The sequence below is a fragment of the Taeniopygia guttata genome, chromosome Z (genome assembly GCF_048771995.1).
Source record: "Taeniopygia guttata chromosome Z, bTaeGut7.mat, whole genome shotgun sequence".
In the NCBI taxonomy this organism is placed as follows: Eukaryota; Metazoa; Chordata; class Aves; order Passeriformes; family Estrildidae; genus Taeniopygia; species Taeniopygia guttata.
The window spans coordinates 17,983,943-17,996,690 of record NC_133063.1 but is presented as its reverse complement, the minus strand read 5'-3'; the positions used below and the strand labels follow the sequence as shown (position 1 = coordinate 17,996,690).

Sequence of the window (12,748 nt, the reverse complement as noted above, 5' to 3'; positions counted from 1 at the left end):
GACTTACAATATATGACCCCTGGACAAAATCATGATGGATGTCCATCTATTGTCCTTTATGCATCCCAGAACAGGCTTGAAGCTTATGCTTAAGCTCTGTTTTTACATCTTTACAGCTTCATTCCTTGCTTTTCAGAGGGAACAGAAAACAGAGTGTTGCAGATCCAAAAAGTAAATGAGAAGCTTTGATGCTAACAGAAGGCTAATGCCTACATATGTGAGGACAACATCCCTCTCAGACTTTATATCCACCAATCTGTTAAGGATAATCATGTATATAGAGATAGATTGCCTTTTCCAAGAACATGTTTGCTGTCAGCTGCCTACTTAGAATCACAGAATCATTTGCGCTGGAAAAAATCCTTATTATCAAGTCCAACCACTAACCATACACTGCCAAGTCAGTTACTAAACCATGTCCTCAAATGCCAGACCTATACATCTTTTAAACACTTCCTGGGGTGGTAATTCCACCACTTGCCTGGGCAGTCCGTTCTAATGCTTGACAACCCTTTCAGAGAAGAAATTTTACCTAATATCCAATCTAAACTTCCCCATCACAATTCTTCTTGTTCTTGGCTTGTGAGAAGAGACCAACTCTCACCTTGCTACAACCTCCTTTCAGGCAGAGAAAGATAAGGTCATTTAGCCTCCTTTTCTCCAGGCTAATCAATTCCAGCTCCCTCAACAGCTCCTCATCAGACTCAATAGCTCTGTTGCCCTTTTCTGGACATGCTCCAACTCTCAATGTCTTATTGTGAGGCCTCCAAAGTGTAACACAGGACTTGACATGCAGCCTCACCACTGCCAAGTACAGAGGAATAGTGACTACTTCAGTCCTGCTGGCCACACTATTCCTGATCCAAACCAGGATGTCACTGGCCTTCCTGGCCACCTGGGCAACTACAGGCTCATGTTCCAAAGCTGCTAAAGCTGATCAGCACCTCAGTTTCTTTTATGTCAGGCAGCTTCCTAGCCACTGTTCTCCCAGCCTGAAGTGCTGCACAAGGTTGTTGTGACCAAAGTGTACCAGAATGCCATCTTGTTGCATTTCCCTAATTGGCCCATTAAGCCAGCCTGACCAGATCCCTCTGCAGAGCCTTCCTTCCTCTCCAGCTGATCAGCCTTCCCATCCAACTTGATGCCATCTGCAAACTGAATGAAGGTGCACTTGATCCCATTGTCCAGGTTATTGATAAAGATATTAAACAGAACTGGCCCCAGTACTCAGTCCTAGGGAATACCAGTAATTATAGCTAAATTTAACTCTCTGGGCTTGGCCATCCAGTCATTTTTTTCATCCAGTGAACTGTGCATCCATCTGAACCATGAGCAGCCAGTTTCTCCAGAAGAATGCTGTGGGAAACAGTGTCAAAGGTTGTTCTGTACATGCCACATGATGACACTCAAGATGAACTGGTCCACAACCTTCCCTGGCACAGAGGTAAGACTCACAGGTCTGTAGACCCCAGATCCTTCTTCTGGACCCTTCAACAGGACCTCTCTGGTTAACCAGGACTGCTGGTAAATAACTGATGGAGGTGAGCTCTTGCACCAGCTCCCCACTATCTTTGTGTGGCATACAGTTTTATGTATCTAAGTGGTGTGGCAGGTCACTGCTAATTTCCCCTTGGATTATGGGGTTTAATTCTTTTTCCCATTCCCATCTTCCAGTTCAGGCACCCAGAGAAAAATGGGTCTTATTATTGGAGAGCTATTAAAAGGTAAAAAGGTATTAACTACCTCATCTGTTTCCTTATCTGTAGATATTCTCAGTTCAATCAGAGAAAGGAGAGAATTCTCCCAGGCCTAGCCTGGGAAAGTTAAGAGAAAGAATGAAAACAATTATTATCTCTCTTTCTGTTCACGTTGTTTATAGATATGTTCTTCCAGAGAGTGTTGTACATAGTTCACCAATACTGTGAAAGGTTTTTGAGACCAATCATATTTCATCTTAGCAAGTCAGACCATAAAAAGGCATGCTACTTTCAATAAACTCTCTTTTGTGCCTTCTGTGATTTGAAGTAATTTTGTCCCATCCCGGACTTAACAATGTCATTCATCCTTTTTAATGTCTTTCCCCCTGCAACCAATAAAGGATGGAGACTACCCTTAACCCTCCCTTTGTTTGTAGGAACAATGTATTACACATAGTATTTATAGAAATTGTATTTGCACAATACAATGCATTTATACAAACATTTTCTAATTGCCTTTACTGCAGGAGCCAAATTGTGCTCTAGTTGGGCTTTGGCCCTTCCAGTTTTCTCACTGCATAAACTCATGTTATCCTTGTACTTCTCTTGAGTATGCTTCCAGTAGTCTCCCTAAGATGATAAACTCTTTTTTTTTTTCTCCTGAGTTCCAGCCAAATCCACCTCTTCAGCCAGGTTGGTCATCCTTTTAATATTTCAAGCACAAAAAAACACTAGTCTAGCTTGCACAGGATATGGCACTCCTCTCTCCTACACAGACCAATGCCCCTCCATCTGTTTGGTATTTTATTGACAACTAAAGAAAGCTGGCAGATTACAATAGCTAAACTCAAACCTTTGGTTTCACTTGCTCCATCCACTGTGTGTATGAGCATTAGGAGTGGATAGGAGTTGATACTGGCTGCCAGTACCATGAGAAAATACCAGGAAGTATCTGTAAGACTGGAAGGTCTTTTTATAGAGGAACAACTTTGATAGTTTGACATAACCATTTATGAGTTATGAGCTTGCTGTTTTCAAAAAGTCTTATGCCAGCTTCTGACAATGTCTTAAAAATATAATTTAAAATTTATTTACATTTCAAAGTTATTGAAAACATGTAGTATGGTGTTTATGAACAGTTTATTTGTCTTCTCTGAAATGCACACATTGTAAAGATATTCTTGCTAATTTCTGAATTCCTGCCTGGCTACTGGTTACCACAAGGTAAGTAAGTCTGTCCAGTCTAGGTCTCCTAAATAGAAGCCTAGATAAACTCACCTCTTTCTCACTCCCAGACTACTGCTCTCCTCACAACTAATATAATCACTAGTTTTATTAAATATTAAGCAATTATATTAAAAGGCTCAAAAATATTAAGTGACTAATCCTTTTCAGTGGTCACTCTCCAGTAGAAGCAGCGGATACTTTGGCTAACCTAAAGGGATGTGCCATAACTCTATTTTTACTCCTTGGAAATTGAGGCAATTTGGTTTCTCTAGGAAGAGTATCTCCTCTAGGCTAAGGAATGGCCCAAAACTGAAAAAACTGTGTAGAATTTTGATTTCATTTTATCTTATCTTTTGGTAGCATTTTACTTCAGCGTACTGAAGTGTTATTTTCTGTGCTTTAGAGCCAGGAAGAGTGAAGTAAGTTCTCTAAAAATTTCCCTGCAAATTAGTAGTAGTCCCTGTGAGTGGTCTGTTTCTCCAGAGGCAGAATTTCACAGTATGTAGAGTTTCACTTACAAATAACCGTTTATATGATTTGATCATTGTTCTTGAAACTGCAATGTTTCATTCCCTATCTTTCAACTAGGAGACAAGTCAGCATTAATGCAATTTCCTTTTTATGAACATACTTGCATGCTCTGTTGTTGACTAAACGGCTGACAGAACAAGGATTTGGATCCAATCTGCCATAGCAGAAACAGATCAACAGTCTTGATATCTTCACAAAAACAGATGCTCTCAAGTATTTTTCCATAAAATCAGCTAATTAACTGCTTTAATTATTAAAAATCCCTCCATTGACAAATTATATGTACAACCAGAGAATAGCTTGTGTATTCAAGTCTTTTTTTTTAGACTACAAAATAACAAGTTCCTGAGAAAAGACGCATGCTGTCTGACAAGAAAACAATAAAAAAACCCTACCAAGTAAAAATTCTTGCTCATTCCTGAGTTAATTCTATTGACATGAATTTAATGAGCACTGTTTACTTGCCAGAAAATTAAACAAATAACAAGCACTGCTTTAGCAAATCACTAGCTGGCTTAAGTGTTTTTCATTAATTAATCCTTCTTTGTATAAATAGGAGCCTAGATAGACTCATCTCTTTCTCACTAAAAAAAGGAGTTAAAATAAAAGGAAGTAAAAAAAAGGAGTAAAAAAAGGAGATCTTGAAACTAGTAATGACATCTGTGAGCTCTTTCTGTGTGTTCCGCAATGGCAAAACACTGCCGGGGACTATGGCAAGGGAAAGGGTTGCCATGCAGACCAGCAAAACAGCCCTCTGAAATGGCATGCTGACCCACTTTCAACTACCAGCTCTTGCTGACCCTTTGTTGAGTGAAAGGTTTTTTCAGGTTTTTGCTGTTTTTCACCCTTTCAGTTCTTATTTCTAAAGTGGCAGACCTCTTTGTATCTTTAGTCTTGTTTTCCTCTTTCTCCGCTGGTGTGCACTGAAGAAAGGTAGATTGTTTCTTTCGACTGTCTGCTTTAGATAATTAAAAAAAAAATCTTCCACCCCCTCTTAAGAACATGCTGTGGAAGAACCAGGGATCTTGTTATCAACAAGATTATGATACAATTCCTTAAGGAATTCAGTCTGATCAGAGTAGTTCATCTATGAAAATCCATACTTTAATTGTTACTCTTGGCGATAGTGAAGGGGAAACGGTGTATTATACTAAATATTGCCACGTGCAAGAAAAAAACTCTTTCAGTCTTGCCAGCAGTGGTGTGCAAATACCCTTTTGAATTCAGGTTTGGATGTTGTGATTTAAATGAAATCTTTTGCTTCACCTTCTTCCAAAACCAACAGGAGTTTAAAGAGAGATGTATTTTTATTGGAACCATGTGTTCAGCCTAAGTTGCCAAAATAATTTAGCTAAAACTAATGCTTTTATTTGGGTTATGGTTGATTCCTGAGTTGTATAGAGGTCAAGCATTTAGCTCGTCTTCCTCTTTTTCAATTTCACCCTAGAGCCTACAGTAGAGTTCAGCCAGTTCAAGTTGTTTTTCTTGAATCCAATTTACCAAGTTGAGCTTATCTTTGTGACTTTCCATGAATGGAGAATAAACCTTTTTTCATCCCTTTTCCTTACTATATATATGTTACAACACATAGAAAAATGGTTCCAAGGATTCCAAATAAGCAGTGGTTCAACAGTGATTCAACAGTGCGAATCCTGCTGCCAATGCTGCTGCTGGTGTGACCTTAGTATGACCTGTCTTTTGATAATGAGTGACAGCTGCTGTGGAATGATTCACAGGGTGTTTGTCTCACTTAGGCAACAAGTGAAGAAACTTAAAAAATACAGAGTTTTGGAAGTAAGATATAAAAAAAATAGCTCTGCTTTATGTTACTTGAAAAGTGTTGTTTGAACTTCATATAGCTTCAATAAACTGATGAGTCAAGATCTCCTGATAAAACTTTTAAATCCTGGGAGATGTATCACAATAACAAATACTGTAATATTATTGCAATTAAGAAAGTACTTATATGTTTTGTGTGGGGGCATGCACTTGTACATGGGATAAACCTAGGCCCTTGAAGCTTGAACTAGGCACTTTCACATGATTAGAAGGTCCTGATAAAATATCTGTTTCTGAACACATTTTCTGTAGTTAGAGACTTGTTTGGATCCAAAAATAAAAAGATTTTTTTGTTGTTTGGTTTCTATGCCATTGCAGCAAAAATGTTATAGGTCAAAATTACGTATTAAAAACGCTCTAGGGTAGCAATGCCTTGATCCAAAATAGATTAAATATAGGCTTCAGTTTTAAAGTGAAATCAGGGCAAAGATTTGGTAATTCTTGTATATTACATTTTTCTCTCAGGAGATCCTAGCACAAACATCAACTCTCATAAGAGTCATGTGAGTATTGGATGGAATTTTTATGAAAAGAGAACCAAAAATAAGCCATTCCAGGGTTTTGTTTAGGATGCAATACAAACTGAAATCAGTAAGAATGTAGTGAATGGGAATCAGAAGACAAATTGTGCTGAAATAAAATGTACAGATTCAAGGTTACGTTTCAACCCAACCTGAAAATATACATCCTATTTAATGGCACAAGTGTTTACCTCTACTTGCATTACAAAAGTGAAAAAATGTTTTTAGGATGTAGCTTTTATCAAATTTTCAAGATGGTACAAAATTTTAGAAATCTACCTGACAGGTCACCGAAAAATTATTACATGTCCCTGGAGAAGTCATGAGAGCTCAAAATTCCATTTTATCAAAAATCAGACAGAATTCTTACATATAAATAATGCAGGATTTATATTTATTTATGAAAATGAAATTTGAAAATACTGTTTCATCATTTTAAATTGAAACTTTCTGAGTGAGAACATGGCTGGAATCCAGAATTGCTGCGTCTTCAACTATACACTACTTTGGAATATTAGATATAAAAAGAAAAGTTAAACACCATTAATTTACTTAATTTTCTGGCAGCAGTGTATATGATATGGAACTGAAAGGGACTAACAGGATTGGGCCAATGCATTTTGTAGCTGACAGTTTTGTTCATTAGTCATTTTAAAAGGTTTTCCTTGTGTAAGAGAAGATAGGCCCCTTCAGATCAAGGCTGAAAGGTCTCCTAACTATGCATAGCATAGTGTAAAACAAAATTATCGAGTAACAGGTTGCTTATGATAGCAAAGAAGAAAGAAAGAAATCTCTCACCCTTATAACCAGCTGCATTGGTTTTCCAGTCATTAGCATTCAGATGTCCTGCACGTGAAGTCCTGACAATAATGTGCTGTACATCTCTCCAGGTCAGAAATGGACTATGAAACAGGGAAAAGACAAAGTCACAGATCAGACATTTTACCAGGATGTAGGGATACAAGGTCATGTAAGCTGAAAAGTATTCAAAGCAAAACAACTTTCATTTATCTTCTCTACTTTCTTTTGCCCCATTCAAAATAGCATGTTACAATTTTACAGAAAAGCTACATTAAATTATTTATACAACTGGGAGGTTTGCCATAAGCAGACTGTTAGAATATATAATATTCTGTTATATGAAACTTAAGGGAAGATGAATGAGTACATTTCACACAGACACAATTTTTATGACCATCAACAACTGTATCTTAATGAGTGCAAAGGAGAAGAAATCAAAATTTTGGTTTGCTGAAAAGCTCTAAAAAATCTAAATCTAAAAATCTCACTAACTGCTAGCTCAAACTGGAAATTCCTCTAGACTTTCAGTTCCTATTGAAGCTACTCCATGTGCTTCTGTTGTTATTAATTTGTCTGCTACCCTGGTCTTGGAATTCACTGAGAGTCTGTGTGTATTTTGCAAGAATTCCAACCAGCTGGATGGTTGGTGAGTTACAAAGCAAGGACCTGATTACACGGATGAGTACTCCTTTAAGGGATTTCTAATAACCTGTCCACCTGGAAGGTGAAAGAAAATACTGTTTCTATCCTCACTGTGACATTACTACACATTTATCTTCTAGAACTAGGGCAAATCTTCAGGGATTGCAGTTTTCCTGTTCCCTCTATATCTACAACAGGGAGAATTTCTTTTCTTAGAAGACAATCTAAAGGTGCCGTAATTCGGCTATCTTTTCTTTCTCCGTCCAATTTTTCAGTTTTTTAATTACCTGCAAGAAGATGAATAGTATTCTCTTTAAAAATGCAGTGTAGTAGAGGGAATGATAAACTGAGCCACTAAACAACTAAGAGGAAAAAAGTTTTGTGAGGCATAACACCAGGCACTAAGTAGCATTCTCAGAGCATCATTATCTGTCCCTACTGCACATACTGCCACAATTCCCCTCAGCTGAAAACAGACCAAAATGAAGTTTACAAAACCCACAACTGGCTGCCTACACTGCCCAGGACTGTGCAGTCATTGAAAACCAGGGAAACCTTGGTTCTTAAACCAGATTTCTAAACATATTTAACTATTCTGTTGTATTTAACGAGAACAGATGCCTTCTCTCTCTGAGCATTTTTTAAAAACGGTGCTATGCCTATAGGTACTTTTTTTTCTTATGGTGCAATTTCTCACATTAGGCGGCTAGATTAGAATGATGGTAATTGTTTATACTGTTGGGCTGGTAAAAATTACTGAAATAAAGATTAAAAATGTCATGGCAAAAGCAAGGCACATTAAGGGTTTGTAGGACAGGATATGCTTCCACATGTCCTGTACAACATAATTTTAATCAACTTCTAGTTCTGCTTTACAACATTCAGTTTACATTCATGCCACATCTCCAGAGTTTCGGCAATGCAACCTGATCTCATGAGGTAGTACTGAAAGGCTTTGCCATAGAATCTACAGCCACAGAATCACATACTGGTTTGAGCTAGAAGGGACCTTTAAAGGTCATTTAGCCCAAGTACCCAGCAATCAACAGGGACAGGTTGCTCAGAACCCTGTCTGAACTGACCTTGAATGTTTCCAGGCATGGGGCATCTACCACCTCTGTGGCAATGTGTTTCAAAATTTTACCACCCTTATTGTAAAGGGAATTAAAATAAAATCCTTCTTTTGCATTATCTTTATATTGCTTTATAGGACACGTGGTGATAGGGCATGATGTATTCCTTTAGATGAACAGTGGAGTAGGCAGCTATACATAAACCAGCAACAATGTTCTGGTGTACCTATGTCAAATGTGCAGTGCACACAGAGATAAAAAAACATAAGTGCCAAAAATCTAACAAACAATGGCCTGATATGCAGGCTGATAATGATGAAACTGGGAGGAGAAAACCCCTGAGAGAAAGGCATCTGAATTACATCTTTTATTGTGTCATCTCCAAAGGAGCAATAAAATGAGACTGTCCAAAACACAATACTCACCATATGCTTAATAACAGCACGGAAGGAACAGCAACAAAACCTTAGGTTAATTGCCACTCTTAGAATCAGCTTGACTGTGAAGACGGAGAAAGCTTACAGTGTCTCAGGTTAATAAAGAAGCTGTGGTTAGCATGGTACACAGGCTATTGATTTGACCTCTCTTCCACTTTTCAAAGGACTGACTACAGGGACACTGCAATTCAGTGAAACTGCTCCTCTTCTACCTTCCTCCTTATACTCCCACAAGGCAATGACAGGAAAAAGCAGTTGGGATCCCTGCTCTCAAGGTGAACAGCCAGAAGCACTTCAAGAGTAACTTCAGAGACTAGCCTCTAAATGCTGATGCTGGAAAACACTTGGGGAGCCAAGAAACTACAGGGGATAGAGCTTAAAAAATCTCAACTCAGAAAATGCCAGCTGAGATTTCTGAAAAGCTTATACAAATTAAAGGCATTGTCTTGGCACCAGAACAACAGCTATCCACTAGTTTTATTTCTAGCTATTGCTCCAAAGCACAGACACAGAAAAACTCAATGAGGAAGCTAAAAATCATCGCAATCAAACATTACTTGTTTTTAACCTTGTTTGAGTTTAAGAAATGTCTGAATAGAATTTTCTTAAAACTTTTTAAATGAAAGTTAAATGGAAAATTTCAGCCTGAATGGTTATTCTTTGGCAAATTTATATGTAACTGAAAACAAGAACTGAAGTACATCCAAGTCAATGTCAATATAATAACTGAAATTCCGTAGGTGGCATAGGTGGTTAAACTGTAAGAGAAATACAGGTTCTAAAGTAATCATTTATTAATGGTTATGTTTCTTAAATACTTCAATATTAAGAGTAAACTACTCAAAAATTGCGAAGATTCAGATTTTTAACTCACACACTCTAGCATTGCCTTCTATAACAGGTAGTCAATCAATGGAGCAAAGACCTAGCTAAAGCACTTAAACGATAACCTCTCCTCCTGCAGTCAAATTCTAGCTATAAAGGACACTTGATAGCACTTCCTTAATTTACCTCAGCTGTCTCATCACTTTTAACCACTGACTATATTTATGACAAAGCCCTCATAACCTTGATAACACAGAAATATATTCTCTGTATCCAAAGCTGTACCCTGACAGACAGTGCACTGCTTTTCTCCTTTCTGTAAGAAAATCACTCAATCTGGGAAGTGTGCAAATATCTGTTCAGTTGACAGAAATCCAAAGTATCTACCTCTGACACTGCTGACCCCTTACAATGTGAACTCCATTTTCCTTTTATCTCAGTGATTATACTTGGTGGTACTGTCTTTTAGAGGAATGTTACATTGTCACTTCTCTGTCACTAGTATCCAAATTCACTAAAATTAAGTTCGTCCCAGCACTTCCTTGTTCTACCCTTGGTTCATGTAAAAAAAAAAGACAAATGCAGGAATGACATTGATCTGCTGGAGCAAGTCCAGAGGAAGGCCAAAAAAAATGATTAGAGGGATGAAGAACCTCACCCTTGAGGAAAAGATACTTTTTTTCAAGAGAGTGGGTTTAGATTACGTCTTTGCTGGTGGGGTGGTGAAGCACTGGCACAGGGAGGCTAGAGAAATTGAGGGTGCCACTCCCCTTGGAATTGTTCCAAGGCCTGGCTAAATGAGGCCCTGAACAACCTGGTCTAGTGAAAAGTGCTTCTGCTGATGGCAGGGGGTTGGAATGAGATGATCCTTAAGGTCCCTTCCAAATGAAATAATTCTAAGATTCCATATCACTCAAGTGAAGAGAATAATGGAAGAAAACTGACTATGTCCAAGATTATACCACTGAGTATACCACACAGTAGAAAGGTAGCAGACTAATACTTCCATTTCACTTGCTGCGTCTTACTAATGAAACTAGTTTATATACCACATGCTGGAAAATATGCATTGGCTTACAGACAGGAACACACAGTTCAATTGGGGATGCATAATGTATTCTTCTGTCATCAACATAAGGGTTTTTATTTAAATTTGGCTTCTTCAAAGGAACACGGCACAATGGTCTCCAGAACAAATACAGGGCCATTGTCTCTCCTGACTCTGATTTGCTCAAATTTCAATCCAACCTTTTTATCAGTGAGAAAAGTATCTCTTCTACCAACAGTAGATGGTACTATGCAATGAAAATAGTTTATTTTTAGTAAGAAAATTGCTGTCTCTGTGCACTAAATAGATTAGACTTATTTTCTCATTTAGAATTAGAAAAATTTGACATTATGTAATGACATAATGCAATACACAAGCAAGCATTTATTCATAGAATCTGATCAAGGTACTAGATATACTAGGAAACATAACTGGGTACAACTGAAAATCAATTTACTAGCAAAATACCATAAGAAAACTGCAGAATATGAAAATTAAGAGACATATGTGTGATAGTTGTTGCATATTTATAACCATGCATTGCAACCTTATGGATTCCAAACAAGCAGTCTGAAACTCAGTTACATTTCTTTGATTCCTGAGGGAAAACATGCCATTTGGATACTCAAATACTAGATAAAAATAATAAAAATGCATTCATGTTATGCATAACAACATCCTCAAACAATTTGTTACCAGGATTTCAGGAGCAGATCCCTGTTGGAAGAAATGGCTAAGTGGAGGATTCAAATCAGTAGGCAGGCAAGATATCCTCCATCAGCTATCTGCCAATCCTACCATACGGGGCTTATCAAAGAAAGAAAAGTGCAAGCAAGACATACGTCTTGCTTTTTTCCTGTTTGGTTGAATGTACCTTTGTGTGTGAGTTGAAGCAACCTCTTGGGTGTTCTAACTCACACCCAGCCTGTATTAGTGCTCTGCTCAACTCATGATGTCTCCCAGGAATAGAACTTGGCTACTGGGCAAAACTGACTTCCATAGACTCTTCCATGGTATAAACTGCTGTGCACATGGTATAAACTTTCTAGCACAAAGTGGAATGAAACTATACATTATTAGAGACATATTATAGTCAGGAAGTGTTCAGGACTAAGCGCTCTAATTTTTAAGCAGCTTGCTGTACAAAGAATCCAGCTAACTTTGCAAAACCCTTTGCCAACTTGCCTTTGAAAAAAAAATCTCACATAAACACTGCTATTAGCAGAAGTACTAATAGGGAATCTAAAGAAGAATTTATGAAAATGCAAACTCTGTTTGAAACAAAATAGTTCCAGTAAGCAGTTAACTAAGACACAATATCATGTGTCCTTCATATCCCATTTTAGTAGTATTGTAGAAAATATTTCAATGGCTTCAAAATGTCCTAAGATTTACTTAGGGTCACCTAAATTGTGAGGCATCACAGGTGAAAAATACAACCTGAAATTTAAAATCACATAAATTAGAAATCCAGAAACTGTATAAAATAAACTAAACAGATTCCATACATGCAAACCTGAGACATAAAAATTTAATAGATCACAATATGATCTCCCTATAATACTAAAGGCTGTATTTCATAACCTATAATGTCACAAGACCAAAGATTTCTCCAAACTAGTGAAAAAAAACAGGATGGGAAGCCATAACATGAGAACTATTTTTCTCCCTAGTTTCTCTCTGCTTTTTAACTTGCCTTTTATTTTTTTTTTTTTTTCCTGTTTTATTTAGTATCTGTGGTTAGTGGCAGGGGCAGATTTTAAGTACACATGAGAGAGGAAAGTTAGTGAATGAAATACAAATATATAAAAACCACATTTATAGTATTATTAATATAATCCCTTTGGATCTACTCAAATATACAGTCTAAGATCTAGAAAAGAACCTTCCATTTCATGAAATGGAACAGAATTTAAAAGGAGGCAAAGCCACACATTTTCACTTTGAAACCCTTTTTAGTACCATGCAATGGAGTACTACAAATATGAGAGAGTTACTAGGATATTAAGTCACTGGCACATTTTGTCTCCATCACCACATACAAAGCTTAACATAGTCTTGTCTTCATGTCTATTACAGCTACTATTAGTTTTGGAAAAAAATGCTA

At 37.4% G+C, this 12,748-nt stretch overlaps 1 protein-coding gene across 6 annotated transcripts in view; it reads right to left on the bottom strand.

Annotated features, from left to right (window-relative positions):
• Positions 1-12,748, bottom strand: part of PCSK5 (proprotein convertase subtilisin/kexin type 5) — a 229,367-nt gene that overhangs the window by 92,462 nt on the left and 124,157 nt on the right. For all 6 annotated transcript variants that reach the window (XR_003956982.4, XM_030258051.4, XM_030258053.4 and 3 more), the window contains exon 10: positions 6,614-6,717. Coding sequence is in view for 5 of the 6 variants with exons in the window: in XM_030258051.4 (XP_030113911.1) it covers positions 6,614-6,717 (104 nt within the window). In the remaining variant the exon portion in view is untranslated. The remainder of the gene's footprint in view (positions 1-6,613; positions 6,718-12,748) is intronic.